The sequence below is a fragment of the Haematobia irritans genome, chromosome 1 (genome assembly GCF_050003625.1).
Source record: "Haematobia irritans isolate KBUSLIRL chromosome 1, ASM5000362v1, whole genome shotgun sequence".
Taxonomy (NCBI): domain Eukaryota; kingdom Metazoa; phylum Arthropoda; class Insecta; order Diptera; family Muscidae; genus Haematobia; species Haematobia irritans.
This window is the reverse complement of record NC_134397.1, coordinates 77780446-77804440: the sequence shown is the minus strand read 5'-3', so window position 1 is coordinate 77804440 and position 23995 is coordinate 77780446. Positions and strand designations below refer to the sequence as shown.

The following is a 23995-nucleotide window of genomic DNA, read 5'->3' as shown; positions in this document are numbered from 1 at the left end:
ATGGACCGATACTCACCATTTTTGGCACACCTCTTTATGGTCATAAAATACCTCCAGATTTCAAATTTCAGGTAAATTGGATAAAAACTACGATTTCTATAAGCCCAAGACCCCAAATCGAGAGGTCGGTTTATATGGGGACTATATCAAAACCTGGACCGATATAGCCCATCTTCGAACTTGACCTGCCTGCAGACAAAAGACGAGTTTGTGCAAAATTTCAGAACGATTGCTTCATTATTGAAGACTGTAGCGTGATTACAACAGACAGACAGACAGACAGACAGACAGACAGACAGACAGACAGACAGACGGACAGACGGACATCGTTATATCGTCTTAGAATTTCTCCCTGATCAAGAATATATATACTTTATATAGTCGGAAATCGATATTTCGATGTGTTACAAACGGAATGACAAACTTATTATACCCCCATCACCATTCTATGGTGGTGGGTATAACAAGTAAGTAAAGTAGAAAGTCGGGCGGGGCCGACTATATCATACCCTAAACCACCATTACAGAATTAGTAATCATAAGCATTTGTGGGGTAACATATAGGTCTGGGAGATAATCCGCAGTTGCATATTTAAGAAAATTAAGGGGTACATGTCTATGGGTGCTTTGTGTCAATCTGACCATAGCTCATAGTCAATGTTGCCAGGGAAAATGTTCGGTTTACCCTACAAGGACAAAAAAAGTTCCCTACTTTCCCAAACAATTTTCCCTACTATATTTTTCGTTAAATTTAAAAAATTTTGCAAAACAAAAATGGTTCTAAGTATTTTATTATCTTAAAACATGAATATGCAACGTATATAACTTAGAATATAAATTTGTATTTCGACCACGGTTGCCACAGTTGGTAGAATTCTACCCAAATTAGTAATCTTTTTTGTTAAATCTTTATAAAAATAAAATTTTGGAAAAAGTTTCTATAAACAAATTTTTGTGAGAAATTTTTCTATAGAAATAAAATTTTGAGACAAAATTCCACAGAATAAAATTTTGAGAAAATTTTTTATAGAAATAATATTTTGAAAAAAAAAATCTATAGAAATACAATTTTGACAAAATGTTCTATAGAAATAAAATGTTGACAAAATTTTCTACAGGAATAAAGTTTACCACACATTGTTAAAGATCAAGCCTTGCCGGCTTCTAATTTCCTCCTCTAGAGCCACCAAAATGTAAAAATTATTACAAATTGTGTTGAGTGAAAATGTCCTACATTGTGGCCCTACGTCCCTACAAGACGCTAAATATTAGAAAAACGCTACATATAGGGAATTTCCCCTACTTCTAGCAACACTGGCTGAGTTGATATTGCGCCTACGGAGTTATTATTAGTGGCATACTAACTCCGTATTGAGCCCATTATTAAAAAAGAGAAAATCGTTAAATTAGTGTGGGTAATAATACAAATTTGTAAATATCGAGCAATATTCGTATGTAAGAGCTACAAGTACGTATAAGTACGATCGGTACATCAAAATTTGAAATTTGAGTAACATTGGTTAATAAATAAGAGTACTATGGCCAAATTTGGGAAAATCGAGCGATGCATATATATGGAAGCTATATCTAAATCTGAACCAATTTGCATAATATTTTGCGGGTTTGATTAATACCACAAAAGATTACCTTGTGCAAGATTTGAGTAAGATCAGTTAAGAAATTAGGCCTGTATGGTCAAACATAAGGTTATTAGGGGCGAATTTTTCAAAATCGGGTGATACATATATGGGAGCTATATCTACATCTGAACCGATTTCGATGAAATTTTGCACATATAGTTAGTACTATAGAGGACTGGATCTAGCCAACATTTAATAAGATCGGTTAATAAATAAGGGTTCTATGGCCAAATTTGGGAAAATCGGGCTATACATATATATGGCAGCTATATCTAAATCTGAACCGATTTCGATAATTTTTTGCACATATAGTAAGTGCTATAGAAGACTACATTTAGCCAAATTTGAGTAAGATCGGTTGATAAATAAGGGTTTTATGTCCAAATTTAGAAAAATCGGGTGGTACATATATATGGGAGCTATAGCTAAATCTGAACCGATTTCGACGATTTTTTGCACATATAGTTAGTGCTATAGAAGACTACATTTAGCCAAATTTGAGTAAGATCGGTTGATAAATAAGGGTTTTATGGCCAAACCCGGGCGATACATATATATGAGAGCTATATCTAAATCTGATCCGATTTGGATGAAATTTTGTAGACTTGAAAGGCGATGGAAAAGATTAGCTTTTGCCAAATTTGGTGACGATCCGTTAGAAAAAAAGCGCAAAGTGACCCCATTTTTCGAAATCGGGCGATACATATATATGGGAGCTATATCTAAATTTGATCCGATTTCTTCCAAATTCAATAGCGTTCGTCCTTGTGCCCAAAAAACTCCCTGTACCAAATTTCATCAAAATCGGTTGATAATTGCGACCGGAATCCTGTGAACAACAAATACATGGACAGACGGACGGACGGACACCAAGCGCTAGATCGACTCAGGAGGTGATTCTGAGTCGATCGGTATATATTTTATGGGGTCTCAAATCAATATTTCTGGTAGGCACATTTTTTGGCCGATCAAACTTATTATACCCTGACCACTATGTGGTTTAGGGTATAATATGGGAAAATATTTAAATCTGAAGCAATTTTAAGGAAACTTCGAAAAAGTTTATTTATGATTTATCGATCGATATATATGTATTAGAAGTTTATGAAAATTAGAGTAATTTTTACTACTTTTCGATTAAGCAGTGGGATTTTACAAGGAAAATGTTGTTATTTTGACCATTTTTGTCGAAATCAGAAAAACATATGTATGGGAGATATATCTAAATCTGAACAGATTTCAACCAAATTTGGCACGCATAGCTACAATGCTAATTCTACTCCCTGTGCAAAATGTCAACTAAATCGGAGCAAAAAATTGGCCTCTGTTGTCATATGAGTGTAAATCGGGCGAAAGCTATATATGGGAGCTATAACTAAATCTGAACCTATTTCTTCCAAAATCAATAGGGATCTATTCTGATCCAAAACACATACTTGTGCCAAATTTGAAGTCGATTGGACTAAAACTGCGACCTAGACTTTGATCACAAAAATGTGTTCACGGACAGACGGACATGGCTATATTAACTCAGGAGCCCACCCTGAGCATTTTTGCCAAAGACACCATGTGTCTATCTCGTCTCCTTCTGGGTGTTGCAAACATATGCACTAACTTATAATACCCTGTTCCATAGTGTGGCGCAGGGTATACAAATTTTGAAGCAACCATAAAGTTTCTTTTAATTAAAATTTCATTATTTTAACGAAATTTTTCGTTTATATTGTGTAAATTGCGCATCCTAAATTGTAGGATGCGTAATCGTTAATATCAAGTAAATATTTTTTCAGCGTATGTACATCTAATTCTACATGTTTCCGTCTCGGCGAATGGACTATTCCATATATGCTAATTTCAAATGGTGAAATCAAATTGAAATATTTTCACTCAAGACAAAATTGTGGCTGGAATTGGAAACGCTTTGATTACAAAAGAAAATCTTGGCTAAAGGTTATTGGAAATAAGCTTCATAGATATTTCATACAATTGTGTACACTCACTACCACATATACCTTAAAATATTCATATTACATATCAAATAAAATTTCTCATACCATATCGAATGGCTCTCGGAGATCCTTTCGAATATCTACATAATGTTATTGAAAATTTCCTTTATTCCACTTTCATATCCATAATTGAACCTTCTTTATCATTTGTTCAATAACCAAATCCCTTTCCCTTTCTTTTGGTAGAGCTCATCGGTCATGGAAGCTGCGTATTCTTGTCACTGGTATGATGGCTCAGAGGAGGCTAAAACGTTTGTGCAAATCGTCTGTCAACAATGCCAAAAGGCCATGTCGATTTCGGGTGCAAAATTCTTTACAGTTTCATTGGATTTGTTTGCTTCGGTAAGTTTCATATGTACTCAGAGTTATTGTTCTTTTTTTGGTTTTTTTGTTTTCTATTTTTGGTGCTTTTTTATGTTTCACTTTGTCCTGCATTGGCAAACACTTTGTTATGTGAAGAGGACATTTGAAAATATTGTAAGTGCCGAACCATCACCATAGCAAACAATGGCTATTGACAATGTTTTGTTGAACAAAAACAAAAGTTTACATTGGACTTAAATGTTTCATTGTTGGTTTATTTTAAGGGATTAAAAGTTGGTTTATTTAAATCGGAGGGTATCCATGCCAGTTCATCAGTTAATATCCGAGTAAACATTCTTTGAGGACCCGACACGCAAAGAAACAAAAACACATTTGGAAAACGGGTATCGCAAACGTTGTTCTTTTATCACCAAGAACAATTTTTTGTTAGAAAATTTTGCAATAAAAACTATTTTTGTTCCACTATCAAGTCCATTTCATTTATATCAGCCACTGTTCTTTTCTGAAATTGACTTAAATAAAACACATTTTGAGGAAATTACGAACATCCTTTCGAATTCTTGCGAAAATTTTTGAACAAACAATATGTAAAATTAAATTACTTCCGTTTTCAAAAGTCGTATTTGGTACAACATATGTTTGCCTTCAATAACGTTTTTTACATCTGCATGTATGTGCCCATCAATGTGTTCTATAATTAGAACTGCTCGACGGTATTTGTTGCTTTTATAATTGTATGCTTATGACAATAAAAAATATGGATAGTGTGTGTAAAATCATAGTTCCTAGTGTGTTTGCTTATAAACTGTATGGTCTACGGTTCGATTCTCCGTTTGGACGAAATTTAAATTTTGAAAATGCATTCGTAAACGAAGGAATCTGTTTTTTCAGGGTACTTTACAATCATCGCCGCAGGCAGGCTTGTGGAAGAGATTTGAAAGTTTGTGTATTGCAGGTACTAATGGCATGGGAAATGGCGATTTGGATGTGGAAAGATGTAATGATCATTTTATATTGGAGCCTCCACAGAAACCACCAGACCTAATATATAGACAGGCGACGGGCTTTAGAGAAGATGCTGGATTTGAATTTCGAGCTATCGATGAGTTTGATGTATGGGATAGTTTGAACAGGATTAAATCTAAGGCAATAGGTGCTGATGGAATATCCATCAGATTCGTAAAGTTGATATTTCCTTTCATTTCCCGACAACTGGTTTTTTTTATATAATACTATATTGATGACTTCCAGCTACCCGGATGCGTGGAAAATTGCAAGGGTTGTACCATTGCCGAAAAGGAATAAACCGTCTAGTTATTGTGATTTTAGGCCAATTAGCATATTACCCGTGTTTTCAAAGATGTTTGAGAATTTGATAAATTCCCAGATAATGGCAAACGAACCGGTGCGTAGAGGGTTTTCGGATTTCCAATCAGGTTTCAGACGAAACTTCAGTACTACTTCGTTAATGGCTTCTTTTACAGATGATATTAGGAGGAACACTGACAACAAGCTTGTGTCTATTTTAATTAGCCTAGATCTAAGTAGAGCTTTCGAGTCAGTCTGCCATGAAGTTCTGCTGAATAAATTATACACTCAATTTGGTTTCTCAAGGACTTCATGTTCGCTGGTTGAATCCTTTTTGTTTTGTAGGAAACAGTTCGTACAATTTGCAGGGATGATTTCTAGTACGAGGGTAGTGTCCAGAGGAGTTCCCCAAGGGTCGGTATTGGGTCCATTATTCTTCAATATGTACATAAATGATATATTCAATGTGCTGAATGGCATAAGTGCCCACTTATATGCCGATGATTTACAATTGCTTGCTTCTTCGGATAGGAATAATTTGGATAGTCTACTATCAAGGGTTCAGAACAATCTCCTAAGCATTGAGGATTGGTGTAGCCAAATTTTATTCTTATCAACCCATTAAGTCCAGAGCTATGGCTTTTAATGCTGTTGGAGTTGCTATACCTAATTTGTTAATTGGTAATCAATATTTGGAATATGTGCCAAGTATGACCACCATGGGATTTCTTGAAGACAGCAAATTGAGCTTTGATGAATATATCAACAAGGTGATTTCCCAATTGACATTTGGACTTCGAAGGCTTTACAGTATTAATTGCACTATTCCATTGAAGCTACACCCAGAAAAAAGGGGCTCTAATGCCAACTGAACTTTATTTTAGTTCATGAAGATTAGTTGATTTTAGTTAAATTTTGCACAATATGAGTAAATGTTCCTTAGTTGAATAATTTTTTGCTAACTTTAATGACATGAACTAAAAATAAGAAAAAAAGTTGTATACAAATATAGTGCACAATTTTACTAAAAAATAAAATGGTTCATATTTTCTTAAAATGGCAGAAGTTTGCTTAAATTGAGTTCATAAGTCTCTCAAATGAGTAAATTTTACTAAAATTGTACCTGTCATGAACTTCGTATAGCGCTAAAGACATTTTAACAATTTTTAAATCCAATTTTTTCTTTCAACATATGAAATTTTCTTAAACAAGAGAACAAAATTAATTATTTTTAATAAATTTTCTTCAATTTGACAAAAAGTATTAACTTATTTGTAACATGTTGCAATTAGAAAACAATTTTAGTTAAAATTTTCTAAAATAAACCTACATTTTCTTCCACGCTGGGTTCACTTTTTTTTGGGTGTACGCAAGATGTTAGCCCATAGCTTTTTATACCCTCCATCATAGGATGGGGGTATATTAACTTTGTCATTCCGTTTGTAACACATCGAAATATTGCTCTAAGATCCCATAAAGTATATATATTCTGGGTCGTGGTGAAATTCTGAGTCGATCTCAGCATGTCCGTCCGTCCGACCGTCCGTCTGTTGAAATCACGCTAACTTCCGAACGAAACAAGCTATAGACTTGATACTTGGCACAAGTAGTTGTTATCGATGTAGGTCGGATGGTATTGAAAATGGGCCATATCGGTCTACTTTTACGTATAGCCCCCATATAAAGGGACCCTCAGATTTGGCTTGTGGAGCCTCTAAGAGAAGCATATTTCATCCGATCCTGCTGAAATTTGGTATATGGTGTTGGTATATGGTCTCTAACAACCATGCAAAAATTGGTCCACATCGGTCCATAATTATATATAGTCCCCATATAAACCGATCCCCAGATTTGGCTTGCGGAGCCTAAAAGAGAAGCAAATTTCATCCGATCCGGCTGAAATTTGGTACATGGTGTTGGTATATGGTCCCTAACAACCATGCACAAATTGGTTCACATCGGTCCATAATTATATATAGCCCCCATATAAACCGATCCCCAGATTTGGCTTGCGGAGCCTCAAAGAGAAGAAAATTTCATCCAATCCGGCTGAAATTTGGTACATGATGTTGGTATACGGTCTCTAACAACCATGAAAAAATTGGTCCATATAGGTCCTTAATTATATATAGCCCCCATATAAACCGATCCCCAGATTTGGCTTGTGGAGCCTCTAAGAGAAGCATATTTCATCCGATCCGGCTGAAATTTGGTACATGGTGTTGGTATATGGTCTCTAACAATCATGCAAAAATTGGTCCACATCGGTCCATAATTATATATGGCCCCCATATAAACCGATCCCCCGATTTGTCTTGCGGAGCCTCAAAGAGAAGCAAATTTCATCCGATCCGCCTGAAATTTGGTACATGATATTGGTATATGGTCTCTAACAACCATGCAAAAATTGGTCCACATCGGTTCATAATTATATATAGCCCCCATATAAACCGATCCCCAGATTTGGCTTGCGAAGTCTCCAAGAGAAGCAAATTTCATCCAATCCTGTTGTAATTTGGAACATGGTGTTAGTATATGATCTTAAACAACCATGCCAGAATTGGTCCATAATTATATATAGCCCCCATATAAAACATTCTCCAGATTTGACCTACGGAGCCTCTTGGAGGAGCAAAATTCATCCGATCCGGTTCAAATTAGGCACGTGGTGTTAGTATATGGTCGCTAACAACCATACCAAAATTGGTCCAATCACACAAAAATTGGTCCATATCGGTTCATAATCATGGTTGCCACTAGAGCCAAAAATAATCTACCAAATTTTTTTATTTCTATAGAAAATTTTGTCAAAATTTTATTTCTATAGAAAATGTTGTCAAAATTTTATTTCTAGAGAAAATTTTGTTAAAATTTTATTCGGTTCATAATAAAATTTTCATCATTGTCAAAATTTTATTTCTATAGAAAATTTTGTCAAAATTTTATTTCTATAGAAAATTTTGTTCAAATTTTATTCGGTTCATAATCATGGTTGCCACTCGAGCCAAAAATAATCTACCAAGATTTTATTTCTATAGAAAATTTTGTTAAAAATTTATTGCTGTAGAAATTAGAAAGAAAATTTTGTCAAAATTTTTATTTCTATAGAAAATTTTGTGAAAATTTTATTTCTATAGAAAATTTTGTTAAAATTTTATTTCTGTAGAAAATTTTGTCAAAATTTTATGTCTACTTTGTCAGATCCAATATACGTATTGGATCGATCTTTTTTGATTTAATATATACCACGTATGGACTTACATACAATTTAGAAGATGGTGTTAGGAGTTTTTAAGATACCTTGCCATCGGCAAGCGTTACCGCAACTTAAGTAATTCGATTGTGGATGGCAGTGTTTAGATGAAGTTTCTACGCAATCCATGATGGAGGGTACATAAGCTTCGGTCTGGCCGAACTTACGGCCCTATATACTTGTTAATGCCTAAGATTTTGTACGGGTTAGAGGTGTATACGGGAACCAATACGACAAACAGAATGAGGTTAGAGAGATACTTCAATAGGGTAATCAGATACGTTTACGAACTGCGTACTCATGATCACATATCGGCGTATGTTAGGGACTTCTTGGGTTGTAGTTTTGATAATTTTATAAAGATTAGGCTGGTGACACTATTTTATAAAGTGTGTCCACAATATTTACTATCTCATTTTCAGTTTGGTTCATCTGTCAGATCGCATTCCCTGATTTGTGCCCGCATTAATACCCTAATAATGCAGAATTCCTTCGAGGTAAGAGTATGTCGTATCTGGAATGTATATCTTCCATATGAGGATAGACAATTTGCCCATTCAGTTCAGGAGTTTGCCGACAAGATGCTGTCTAATTTGTAAACCCTGCATATCGTATAAAAGGTTGATAGTGGGTAAACTTTTTTTTTTTATTTTTTGGGGGAAACGTTTCATATCCATGAACATTCTATTTTTTTTTTATACCCTCCACCATAGGATGGGGGTATATTAAGTTTGTCATTCCGTTTGTAACACATCGAAATATTGCTCTAAGACCCCATAAAGTATATATATTCTGGGTCGTGGTGAAATTCTGAGTCGATCTGAGCATGTCCGTCCGTCCGTCCGTCCGTCCGTCCGTCCGTCCGTCCGTCTGTTGAAATCACGCTAACTTCCGAACGAAACAAGCTATCGACTTGAAACTTGGCACAAGTAGTTGTTATTGATGTAGGTCGGATGGTATTGCAAATGGGCCATATTGGTCCACTTTTACGTATAGCCCCCATATAAACGGACCCCCAAATTTGGCTTGCGATTGCTCTAAGAGAAGCAAATTTCATCCGATCTGGCTGAAATTTGGTACATGGTGTTAGTATATGGTCTCTAACAACCATGCAAAAATTGGTCCATATCGGTCCACTTTTACGTATAGCCCCCATATAAACGGACCCCCAAATTTGGCTTGCGATTGCTCTAAGAGAAGCAAATTTCATCCGATCTGGCTGAAATTTGGTACATGGTGTTAGTATATGGTCTCTAACAACCATGCAAAAATTAGTCCATATCGGTCCACTTTTACGTATAGCCCCATATAAACGGACCCCCAAATTTGGCTTGCGATTGCTCTAAGAGAAGCAAATTTCATCCGATCCGGCTGAAATTTGGTACATGGTGTTAGTATATGGTATCTAACAACCGTGCAAAAATTGGTCCATATCGGTCCACTTTTACGTATAGCCCCCATATAAACGGACCCCAAATTTGGCTTGCGATTGCGCTAAGAGAAGCAAATTTCATCCGATCCGGCTGAAATTTGGTACATGGTGTTAGTATATGGTCTTTAACAACCATGCAAAAATTGGTCCATATCGGTCCACTTTTACGTATAGCCCCCATATAAACGGACCCCCAAATTTGGCTTGCGATTGCTCTAAGAGAAGCAAATTTCATCCGATCCGGCTGAAATTTGGTACATGGTGTTAGTATATGGTATCTAACAACCATGCAGAAATTGGTCCATATCGGTCCATAATTACATATAGCCCCCATATAAACCGATCCCCCGATTTGGCTTGCGGAGCCTCTAAGAAAACCAAATTTCATCCAATCCGGCTGAAATTTGGTTCATGGTGTTAGTACATGGTCTCTAACAACCATGCAAAAATTGGTTCACATCGGTCCATAATTATATATAGCGTCCATATAAACCGATCCCCAGATTTGACTTCCGGAGCCTCTTAGAGGAGCAAAAGTCATCCGAACCGATTGAAATTTGGTACATGGTGTTAGTATATGGTCTCTAACAACCATGCAAAAATTGTTCCACATCGGTCCATAATTATATATAGCCTCCATATAAACCGATCATCAGATTTGACCTCCGGAACCTCTTAGAGTAGCAAAATTCATCCGATCTGGTTGAAATTTGGTACGTGGTGTTAGTATATGGTATCCAACAACCATGCAGAAATTGGTCCATATCGGTCCATAATTATATATAGCCCCCATATAAATCGATCCCCAGATTTGGCTTGCGGAGCCTCTAAGAGAAGCAAATTTCATCCGATCCGGTTGAAATTTGGTACGTGGTGTCAGCATATGATAACGGCTCATAATCATGGTTGGCACTCGAGCCAAAAATAATTTTTGTTAAAATTTTATTTCTATAGAAAATCTTGTCAAAATTTTATTTCTATAGAAAATTTAGTCAAAATTTTATTTCTATAGAAAATTTAGTCAAAATTTTATTTCTATAGAAAATGTTGTCAAATTTTTATTTCTATAGAAAATTTTTTCCAAATTTTATTTCTATAGAAAATTTTTTCCAAATTTTATTTCTATAGATTTTTTTCCAAATTTTGCTTCTATAGAAAATGTTGTCAAAATTTTATTTGTATAGAAAATTTTTGTTAAAATTTTATTTCTATAGAAAATCTTGTCAAAATTTTATTTCTATAGAAAATTTAGTCAAAATTTTATTTCTATAGAAAATTTTGTTAAAATTTTATTTCTATAGAAAAGTTTGTTAAAATTTTATTTCTGTAGAAAATTTTGTCAACATTTGCTTTCTATAGAAAATTTTGTGAAAATTTTATTTCTATAGAAAATTTTGTGAAAATTTTATTTCTATAGAAAATTTTGTTAAAATTTTTTTATGTCTATAGAAAATTTTGTCAAACTAAATTATATACGTATTTGATCGATCTTTTTGATTTAATATAACCACGTATGGACTTACATATAATTTAGAAGACGATGTTAGGAGGTTTTAAGATACCTTGCCATCGGCAAACGTTACCGCAACCCAAGTAATTCGATTGTGGATGGCAGTGTTTAGAAGAAGTTTCTACGCAATCCATGGTGGAGGGTACATAAGCTTCGGCCTGGCCGAACTTACGGCCGTACATACTTGTTTATTTTTAGTATTGAGATTTTAGTGTTAAGATCTTTTTACCTTCCATTATATAGAAGTGAATCTTAGTGCCATAATACATTACTCTGTAATCGATTTGGCCCTTTTAGGGCTTATAGATTATGAATAAATATTGAATTGAAAATCGGATATTTATATCTGCATTGTTTGTCTTACAGAATAAAAGTGCTGAGAACTAAATAAATCACGTCGAATTGAAAATGATATGAGGGAAAATACAACAAGTCAGAAAATTCAATTTTGATTTTAAGTTTTCACATCCTGTAAAAGAGTCAACGTTTATTACTAAAACATATACAGATTTTTTCCAACGAAACTTCCTTGCAGGGAAAAGCAAATGGTAAATTTCAAACAAATCGGATGAAAATTGCGCCATGACTTCATGAAATAAAATTGGGAGCTGTATAGAAAGTATTGTTGGTCATTGTGTGATGAAGCGGGGAACCTCCTTTTTAAGTCATTCATAGTTGAAGCGTGCTAACGCAAAAAAAAATAATTCATTCCTCACAAACAAAATTTTAGACAAACAAATATCGTTTCCCATTTGCTTTTCGCTGTAAGGATAAACATTGATTCTTCTACAGGATGTACAATTAATTTCATAAAAAAATATTAAAAATGTTTATTTTCTTTTCTGCCTTATTGCATATTCCTTCACATCTTTCTCACTTCCATGAGTCTTTTTATACCCTCCACCATAGGATCGGACCACTTTTACGTTTAGCCCCCATATAAACCTACCCCTAGATTTGGCTTGCGGAGCCTCTTTGAGGAGCAAAATTCATTCGATCCGGTTGAAATTTGGTACGAGGTGTTAGTATATGGTCTCTAACAAACATGCAAAAATTGGTCCATATAGGTTCATAAATATATATAGCCCCCATATAAACCGATCCCCAGATTTGAACTCCGGAGCCTCTTGGAAGAGCAAATTTCATCCGATCCGGTTCGAATTTGGTACGTGCTGTTAGTATATGGTCTATAACAATCATGCAAAAATTGGTCCATATCGGTCCATAATTATATATAGCCCTCATATAAATCGATCGCCAGATTTGACCTCCGGAACCTCTTGGAGAAGCAAAATTCATCCCATTCGGTTTAAATTTGGTACATTGCGCTAGTATATGACCGCTAACAACCATGCAAAAATTGGTCCATATCGGCCTATAGTTATATATAGCCGATCGCCAATCCCACAAAAATCGGTCCATAGAAAAATTTGTCAAAATTTTATTTCTATAGAAAATTTTAACTGTATTATATACGTATTTAATCGGCCTTTTTGGTTTAATATATACTCCGTATGTACTAACTTACAATTTAGAAGACGATATTAAGAAGTTTTAAGATACCTTCCCATCGGCAACCGTTACCGCAACCCAAGTAATTCGATTGTGGATGGCAATCTTTAGTAGAAGTTCCTACATAATCCATGGTGGAGGGTACATAAGATTCGGCCTGGCCGAACTTACGGCCGTATATACTTGTTTAGTTCTTACCATAATTTTCTGTAATACAAACGATACAGAAGAAATTAATCGATTTTATATATATATTTCTTTTTTAATTTTACCGAACCGCGGACCACACAGTTTGTAACCCAACACATTATCCACTGGGCTACGTAGCTGTTATTGTCATCAACAGGCAATTATCACTATAGCCATCAACGCGGAAGCAATGCACACAGTCAAGCAGTTACATTTAAAAAGCATAGGTTATAAATCCACCTAACAAAACCTAACCTAGATTAGGTTAGGTGGCATCCCGATGTATTAGGCTCACTTAGACTACTCAGTCCATTGTGATACCGCAGTGGTGAACTTCTCTCTTATCACGGAGTGCTGCCCGATTCCCTGTTAAGCTCAATGACAAGTGACCACATTTTTATAGCCGAGTCCGAACGGCGTTTCACATTGCTGTGGAAATGTCCTCAGAAATGTCACCAGCATTACTGAGGTGGAATAAAGCATAGTTTTCAGCGCCCACGAGCCGATGTAAAGAAATTTTATTTGACGGAAACGTACCTTTAGTTGGCCACCTTAAGGCAATGGTAAGCAAGGCCGCCTTGTATAACAAGGGTCGTGGGTTCAATCCTTGCTGCAACCCAACACCCAAACGTTTTTTTTTTATAAATTTTTTTTATACATTCCAAAAATGTTCGGAAGATTCCGGAAAGATGTTCGACGTTATATACTATTATCTTGAATTTTTACTCTGAAACTTCAAAATGTATCTGATAAAAAGCTTTTCATCAGAAAAGAACAAAACTTAATATAAACGAAATGGACTGTGTTTTTAAATCAAAAAATATTTTTTGTATTGCAAAAATAAAAAGTTTGTAACAGTTTTTTTTTTATAAAAGTTTAAAATTTTTGAAGTAATTCAAAAAACTCCAACAAAAGAAAAACGTTTTCGAAACACGTTTTCCAAACGTTTTTTTTTTTTCTTTGGGTGTAGTTCGATGGTGCTGAGTCCTATTGAAATGTCCACTGTCTGCGTCCAACATTTTTGTCTACTAATGGCATTAAGAAATTTTCCTGATGGTGTTTGGCATTTATTTTAATCTCACTGATTTGACTTCGCAAAATGACTTCTAATCGGAGAAAACAAAATTCGTTAACTGGCTATGTTCGTGCAAGCGAAGCAACTCCTTGGCTCTTTCCATTCTAGTTTTTTTTTACGTATCGGTAAGCTCTTGCACTTTTTGGAACATTGGGGGCTTTAGTCCATCACGAGTAACCTTATTTCAGAATGCTAGAGAGCAAATGATTTTGTAAGCTTGTAAACAAAAAAATTAACTATCACTGGAATGATTTATTTCGTCAGCTTGCAGACGAGCGGCTTAAAAATAATGACAACCTGAAGATGGTGGCTATACACATTAGCCACACTTTTTGTTCTTGAGCTGAAATACATCGTTTCTTTAAAGTATGGCCTAATATATAATAAAGCCATCACCACACTATCCCGCGCCTGAAGTAAGAATGAAGACAACTTAACAGTCGTATCAATAAGTGAGAGGAATTCACCGCTTTTATGGATAAAAACCATTTTCGGATTTCTAATTTTTTTTTTTGAATTATGCAATAACTGCACCGAAAGAATTTTCTTCGTAAAAAGAACGAAAAATTTCGTTAAAAGTACGAAATTTGTCATTGTTTTACAACCAAAGAAACTTTTCATTAAAAGTACGAAATATTTCGTACTTTTTACGAAGAAAAGTTCTTCCAAAATTTTCGTAGTTTGTAAGAAAAAATTCGTACTTTTTATGAAGAATATTCGTACTTTTTGTGAAAAATCTTCGTATTTTTTATGAAACAATTTCGTTCTTTTTATGAAAATGTTTCGTACTTTTTATGAAAAATTTTCGTAGTTTTTTATGAAAAATGTTTGTACTTTTTATGAAAAACTTTCGTACTTTTTTCTGAAAAATGTTCGAACTTTTAGAAAAAAAAATTATAGTCGAAAGTGCATTTGGTTGTAGTTGCAAGTGTGAAAAATGACATCACTACTGTACATCTTAAGTTTTTGAATAATTTTTAGTTTTATTGCTTCACTTTTATTCATAGCGCGCTATCACCCAAATGAGAAGTAGCATAGACTTGCATAAGAAAATAGAATAAAGGAATACACTCAAGCACATTATAAAAGACAATTTAATGCCGCGAACGGAAATTTTACAACTTCAATGAAACTTCTTCGTTATTTCAAAGAAAATGTTTCGTACTTTTTATGAAGAAATTTTAACGCAGAATGTTTCGTAAAATATTCGTAAAAACTTCTTCACAAAATTCATGAAATGTGAAGAAAGGTGCGTTAAAAGTACGAACTTTTTACGAAGAAAAGTTAATGAAGAATGTTTCGTAGAAGTTTCGTATATTCGTAAAATGTTCTTCGTAAAATTTACGAAAATGAATGAAAATTTCGTTATTTTAATGAAGAATTCGCGAAGAATAGTTAATGAAGAATTCTTCGTAAAATTAAGGAAGAGAATTCTTTCGGTGTGGAACGATTAACAGATTGCATTTTCACTGGAGAAATTTAACCAAGTTCTATGGACTTGCAAAAAAATAACAAGGACTCTGTCAGAAGAAAAGTATTTAAAACCCGGTTAAAAAAAAACGATCCATAAAAAAAACTAATTTTTGTTAAATATACTAAAAGAGAAAAAATTTTGTCTATGTATCTAAAGTCATGCAAATGTGTCTCTTTGCTTTCTTTCAGGTCCTTGGTGCAGTTGTTACATACTTTATGGTGTTGGTACAACTCAAATAAGAACCTCGTGTGGTAGACACCACCAGTCAGCAGCAAACACCATCATATACAAGGATAATGAGCAACCAACCAACCAACCAACCAAACGAACCACAGACATCAAGACAAAATTGCAAGAAAATTTCCCCCCTTATTGTAACACTGATAAATAATGAAAACTACTGGATATTTGTAAATTTAAGATATTTATTAAGTTCCATTTAATACAGTGCGTTATAAAAGAGTGGGTATTGAATTAATATTTGATTTTGTTTTTTTAATATCTCGTATTTGTTTTTGCTAAACTACATTTTGCAAATATTTTAAAATATTGCTTGACCATGGAATTCTAAAAACTCATATACACTCGTAGAAAAAAGACAAAAAATGTCAGCTATTTAAATTGATGCGGTGTGATATTTTAGCAGAGATGTTTTTCAAAAATATTTAGCGAACATGTTTGCTTATTCAGCAACATTTGTTTGTTATTTCAGAAAGAATTTTTGTTTTGCTTGTGATAGCAATACTTTTGAGTTTCGCTGTTAATTTTTCACTCATTGATACACTTTCACTCTTAACTCTTAAACTTTGTGACATTGTTCGGAGTTCTACAACTACCAGCTATGTATAAAATTTCCCAAAGATCCCGAGCATATGTATGCTTACATCAGTGTTGCCAACTCCCCAAGGCCAAAAAGCACCAAAACAATATTACAAATTCTAACATACCACCTTCCACCACAAAATCGAAAATTAAATGCTCTACTACTAAAAAAAATAAAAACTTCTGAAGATGTATTATAGAACTTTTGTGAATTGAATTTCAAGAAGTTAAGGTGGGTATTAAGATCGAGTTTAGCCGCTAAAATATAAAATAGTCATTTTTTCACAATTACTTTTCTTTTTAATAAATCTTTTTAAGGAATACAAAAATAAAACTTTTTAAGGAATACAAACTTTGTGAAAATTTGCTTTTGGCTATTCCCCATCAAGTTATAATAAATTTTGCAGCAAATATGCATAATTTTATGCCCATTTTTACTGAGACAGTTTTCACTTTAGCGGCAAAACTCAAACTTAGTACTCACCATTATGAACCGCTATTCAAGTATACACCTTGATCAGTTTTAATGCTTTCGTCCAATTCATTTTGATCAGTGATGTTTTTTAACTTTCAAAATATTAATATATGGAAGGAGTCTATTGCTTATTTCAGTTGTGCGTGCTTTTGTGAATTTAATACAAACGTTTTTAATGACATCTTTACCAAATTCAAAAATTCGACACTCATCGCTCTACTTTCCTACAGAATACCCTAAATAACAATATTAATTAAAAAATAATCAATACCAACTTCATAACAATCAAATTCTATATTTGGCAATAAATTTGAATTTCTTCGGCTCTTGAAAGTCTAGTCAAAATTTTAGTATCAATTAAACTTAATAGTGTTCTAAATAAAAAAAGCACCAAAAGCACTAAATGAAAATGCCAGAAAGCACCAAGTTGGTGCTTTTTTTGAAAAGGCACTAAAAATGCAATTTGGTGCTTTTTAGAAATCAAGAAGCACTAAATTTGGTGCTAAAAGCACCAAATTGGCAACACTGGCTTACATCCTAAGAGACAGTAGCGGAATATTAAGCATTTGCATATAGCTGCCAACGGAATATGGGAATTCTTAAAATAAATTTAATTTTCTTTATTTTAATTTAATTTATACGAACTTATTTTATTTCAATTTGTTGAAAATTAATTTATTAGTTTTAATTTAATTAATTGTATTACATATTTATTATTATATTATGAAATGTGGATTTATGGCTCGAAGACCATAAAAAATTAAACCTCGTTGGCATATAAAAATAATCCCAGCAAAAAACAGTAAGAGTTTAGTTGCGCTTTTTGGTATACAAAAAAGTAGGCAGTGCATCCACACTGCATGAATCGGTGGCAATAATGTAAACGAGTTATCAAACTAGTTTATGATCATTCGTTTACGTTATTGCAACCAATTCATACAGTATAGATGCATGAAAGGTAGTGATGTTTTCCTTTATAGGCTAAGGTCAACTTGACTTTAATAATTCAGAAAAATTCTTTAAATTTAATGAAATTGTCTTTAAATATGTTGTATTTTTGCATCTTGACTATAAAGCAAAAAATCGTTCAAATATAGGACATGTTTTTCAACACTTTATTTTAAAGACTTTTTTACTTGAAACATAGCACAATTTCTACTGGAAGTCGAGTCAGAATTTGGAAAATAAAGTTGTTGTTAACTCGTTTTTAAAGGACTTTGATAGCATATGAAGAAAAAAAGCGAAAAATTAAAATTTGCTTCCTAGAAGCAAGTACACAAAACCTAAATTTAAAAGAGAATTGTGTCTTAAAAGTATCCTTACTTGTATTCTCCGCTTCTTTGGCACAAAATCTTTGGAACCGAGTATGCTTTTTTTTCAGTGTAGTTGCGATTTTTGGTATACAAAAAAGTAGGCAGTGCATCCACACTGCATGAATCGGTGGCAATAATGTAAACGAGTTATCAAACTAGTTTATGATCATTCGTTTACGTTATTGCAACCAATTCATACAGTATAGATGCATGAAAGGTAGTGATGTTTTCCTTTATAGGCTAAGGTCAACTTGACTTTAATAATTCAGAAAAATTCTTTAAATTTAATGAAATTGTCTTTAAATATGTTGTCTTTTTGCATCTTGACTATAAAGCAAAAAATCGTTCAAATATAGGACATGTTTTTCAACACTTTATTTTAAAGACTTTTTTACTTGAAATATAGCACAATTTCTACTGGAAGTCGAGTCAGAATTTGGAAAATAAAGTTGTTGTTAACTCGTTTTTAAAGGACTTTGATAGCATATGAAGAAAAAAAGCTAAGAAAGCGAAAAATTAAAATTTGCTTCCTAGAAGCAAGTACACAAAACCTAAATTTAAAAGAGAATTGTGTCTTAAAAGTATCCTTACTTGTATTCTCCGCTTCTTTGGCTCGGAATCAATACCAAATTTTTTAAAGTAAAGACAAAATCTTTGGAACCGAGTATGCTTTTTTTTCAGTGTAGTTGCGATTTTTGGTATACAAAAAAGTAGGCAGTGCATCCACACTGCATGAATCGGTGGCAATAACGTAAACGAGTTATCAAACTAGTTTATGATCATTCGTTTACGTTATTGCAACCAATTCATACAGTATAGATGCATGAAAGGTAGTGATGTTTTCCTTCACGCCAACAATGCTATACTCAAGATTATATATCACTTTTGAGCAATATTTCTATTAAAATGAGCAGTTATTTCAGCGCTATGTAAAAGCTGCTCTAATTCGGAACATCACTCATAGTGCTCCAGTTTTTGCTGGGATTTATCAAATAAATAAAAAAACATTCATTGAGCCTAAATCAAATTAAAATAAATCATACGAATTAAACTAAATTTAATAAATTAAAGATAATTTGACAATGTTCGAATTAAAATTGAATTGAAGTCCGAGTATTTCGATTATTTTGCTATAAGACAAATTTTTGCGAGTTGTAATTCCGAATACCGAAAGATGGGGATTTACAAAAATAAATTACAATTACCCTAATTAAAGTAATTTAGTTAAAATAATTTACATATAAAAATTTTATTTTAATTAAATTAATACAAATTAAATTACATTTCCAATTTCTTTTAATGAAACATTTATTTCGATACTTTTGCCATAATTTAGTAAAAATAGTTTTAATATACAATTTTTATTTTAATTAAAATAATACAAATTAAAATATATATTTCAAATTTCTTTAAATGAAACATAATCAAATACAATTAAAATAAATGTATTCAAATAAATTAATTAAATTTAATTTAATTCAAAGAACAAATGATTATTCGTTACCATATTCTCAATTATTAATGTAAATTAAATAAGCCATCTTCATTATTATTTGCATTTAGTTATTTTGGTTTTAATTTTTTAATTGTTTAATTTGATTGAATTTAATTTAAACAAATTTAATATTTTATATCTCAGCAAAAAATTAATGCAATGTACATGTAAGGGAAGTAGCTCTTCTTCTATTCCGTTCTTGAAAATTTTACGAAAAATAAAGACATTTCGCTTTAATCGAAATATAAAAAAGTAGCGAATGTAGTGTAGAGTCCGTCTTACTTACTACAAAAATCACAAACAGGTCATGATTTGCTTTAAGAGATTTTAGATTCAAACAAACAAAAAGTTTGATTTGAAAGTTGGGTTCTTGTTGACTGTCATTCTCCTCATTGCAATCATCATCAACACGGCCATCATCCTTTGTATTATTAGGGGATTCTGTTAGTTTTTAAGAAAACTTTGATGATTTTGAAATGCAATTAAAACTGTCAGAAAATCGTTGGTACCATGGTTCCCAAAAATACGACAATTCAAAAGCAATGAAGAATTTATTAAGCATTTTTAATTCACGAATATTTTGAAATTAATTTAAAATGGGTATTTATTTTTAGTTGGTGTACTCGAACTGAAACTCTAGGTGTTATAAATTAATGGATTTGCTTAATGTGACAAATGGAAGAATATAAGATAAAGTTTTGTTTTAAAAATTTTAGTTGTTTTATATTAAGTTATTTAATGATGATGATAATGTTTATTGGGAAATTCGATTTAATAAAGGAAACTATATTCACATATTTGTAATAAAGATCATTGATAAAAATGGTAAGTTGAGTTGTTTAAAACAGTAATATTTGATAATATATAAGTAGCATTTCCATATGAAACTTTAAAAGATCAAATGAAATCTTTTTCAAATCAAATATTTGCTTAAATATAATGTCTTTGGATACAAACATATAGTTATCACATAAACATATATATGTTGAGAAGGTAAAGATGGAGTTGAAGATAGATAACGAAAAACATGTAAATACCTCTGTAAAATAAATATATGTGCAAAAATTGTTTCATTTCTCTTTAATTTCATTTAATTCTGGTAATTTCATTTAAAATATTTCTTTTTAACGATGTTTATCAATTTCTATGCTATGATTTTTTCGCTAGACACCAATTCGATGTATCGTTATACGAAAAATGGAATGAAGCATGTAATTGCCGCGAAAACTATGTATATTGTCTTTGTAAAAATATGTAAAAATTTATGGTGGCAATAAGCATTTGAATGGTTCTCAAATACCGCAAACATGTTCTATCATTTGAATGATAGAATTTGAGACCATTAAATGGTCGGGCAAATCATGTACCTGACCATTATTATACCCTGCGCCACACTGTGGAACAGGGTATTATAAGTTAGTGCATATGTTTGTAACATCCAGAAGGAGACGAGATAGACACATGGTGTCTTTGGCAATAATGCTCGGGGTGGGTCCCTGAGTCGGTATAACCATGTCCGTCTGTCCGTCCGTCCGTCTGTCTGTGAACACATTTTTGTGATCAAAGTCTAGGTCGCAATTTAAGTCCAATCGCCTTCAAATTTGGCACATGTTCCTAATTTGGGTCAGAATAGAACCCTATTGATTTTGGAAGAAATCGGTTCAGATTTAGATATAGCTCCCATATATATCTTTCGCCCGATATGCACTAATATGGACCCAGCAGCCAGAGTTTTATACCGATTTGCTTGAAATTTTGCACTAGGAGTACAATTAGTAGTATAGTCAAGTGTGCAAAATTTGATTGAAATCGGTTCAGATTTAGATATAGCTCCCATATATCTTTCGCCCGATATGGACTAATATGGTCTTAAAAGCCAGAGTTTTGGCCCAATTTGGTTGAAATTTTGCACAGGGAGTAGATTTAGCATTGTAGCTATGCGTGCCAAATTTGGTTGAAATCGATTCAGAGTTAGATATAGCTCCCATATATATATCTTTCGCCCGATTTACACTCATATGGACCCAGAAGCCAGAGTTTTATCCCGATTAGCTTGAATTTTTGCACAAGAAGTACAATTGATCGTATAGTCATGTGTGCCAAATTTGATTGAAATCGGTTCAGATTTAGATATAGCTCCCATATATATTTTTCGCCCGATATGGACTTATATGGCCCCAGAAGCCGGAGTTTTGGCCCAATTTGGTTGAAATTTTGCACTAGGAGTACAATTGGTAATATAGTCATGTGTGCCAAATTTGATTGAAATCGGTTCAGATTTAGATATAGCTCCCATATATATATATTTCGCCCGATATGGACTAATATGGTAATATGGTCCTAAAAGCCAGAGTTTTGGCCCAATTTGGTTGAAATTTTGCACTAGGAGTACAATTGGTAATATAGTCATGTGTGCCAAATTTGATTGAAATCGGTTCAGTTTTAGATATAGCTCCCATATATAGCTTTCGCCCGATTTACACTCATATGACCACCGAGGCCAATTTTTAATTAGCATTGTAGCTATCCGTGCCAAATTTGGTTGAAATCGGTTCAGATTTAGATATAACTCCCATATATATGTTTTTCTGATTTCGACAAAAATGGTCAAAATATCAACATTTTCCCTTTTAAAATCGCCTCTGCTGAGTCGAAAACTTGTAAAAAGAACTGTAATTTTCCTTATCATCAAATACATATATATCGAGCGATAAATCATAAATAAACTTTTTCGAAGTTTCCTTAAAATTGCTTCAGATTTAAATTTTCCCATATTTATACCCTTCACCACTACTGTGGTACAGGGTATAATAAGTTTGTGCATTTGTATGTAACGCCAAGAAAGAGTAATCATAGACCAACCTTTTAGTATACGGATAGGCTTAGAATTAAATTCTGAGTCGAATTAGCGATGTCCGTCTGTCTGTCTGTCTGTCTGTCTGTTGATGTATTTTTGTGTGCAAAGTACAGCTCGCAGTTTTAGTCCGATTGTCCTAAAATTTGGTATAGGGTCCTGTTTCGGCTCAAAGACGATCCCTATTGATTTTGGAAAAAATCGGTTCAGATTTAGATATAGCTGCCATATATATTTTTCACCGATCTGGCCATAATTGGCGTGTATATCAAGCGATCTTCCTCAAATTCCGTACATCCGAATATTTTATGGGTCTCGTAAAACTTGCAAAATATCAGCCAAATCGGTTCAGATTTAGATATAGCTCCCATATATAGCTTTCGCCCGATTTACATTCATTTGCCCACAGAGGCCAATTTTTTGCTCCGATTTAGTTGAAATTTTCCACAGGAAGTAGAATTAGCATTGTAACTATGCGTGCCAAATTTGGTTGAAATCGGTTCAGATTTGGATATATCTCCCATATATAGCTTTCGCCCGATTTACACTCATATTACCACAGAGGCCAATTTTTAACTCCGATTTAGTTGAAATTTTGCACAGGGAGTAGAATTAGCATTGTTGCTATGCGTGCCAAATTTGGTTGAAATCGGTTCAGATTTAGATATAGCTCCCATATATATGTTTTTATGATTTCGACAAAAATGGTAAAAATACCAACATTTTCCTTGTTAAATCGCCACTGCTTAGTCCAAAAGTTGTAAAAATGACTCTAATTTTCCTAAACTTCTAATATATATATATCGAGCGATAAATCATAAATAAACTTTTTCTAAGTTTCCTTAAAATTGCTTCAGACTTAAATGTTTCACATATTTGTTTACTAATATTGTGTTCCACCCTAGTGCATTAGCCGACTTAAATTTTGAGTCTATAGATTTTGTAGAAGTCTATCAAATTCTGTCCAGATCGAGTGATATTTAAATGTATGTATTTGGGACAAACCTTTATATATAGCCCCCCAACACATTTGACGGATGTGATATGGTATCGAAAATTTAGATCTACAAAGTGGACTGTAGACTTTCCTTACTTGTTTTTTTTTTACTTTTTTGCAAAAAAAGTATTTTTTATAAAAACATTGAAAAGGTACACACGATTTTCATTTAGCGCGTCATATTTACATCATGTCATCAAATGTACAAACGCAGACATCATGTAACTGCAAATAAAAATAAATGAACCATATAACCAAATGCAAAACAAACAAGTATATACGGCCGTAAGTTCGGCCAGGCCGAATCTTATGT

The 23995-nt window shown here is 33.2% G+C and overlaps 1 protein-coding gene across 1 annotated transcript in view; it reads left to right on the top strand.

Annotated features, from left to right (window-relative positions):
- The window catches only part of Orco (odorant receptor co-receptor), a 99139-nt gene extending 78511 nt beyond the window's left edge, over positions 1 to 20628 (top strand). Inside the window, exons 8-9 of the mRNA XM_075290900.1 lie at positions 3836 to 3991; positions 15915 to 20628. Coding sequence (XP_075147015.1) covers positions 3836 to 3991; positions 15915 to 15965 — 207 coding nt within the window. The 3' untranslated portion in view covers positions 15966 to 20628. The remainder of the gene's footprint in view (positions 1 to 3835; positions 3992 to 15914) is intronic.
- Positions 20629 to 23995: the final 3367 nt, after the last annotated feature.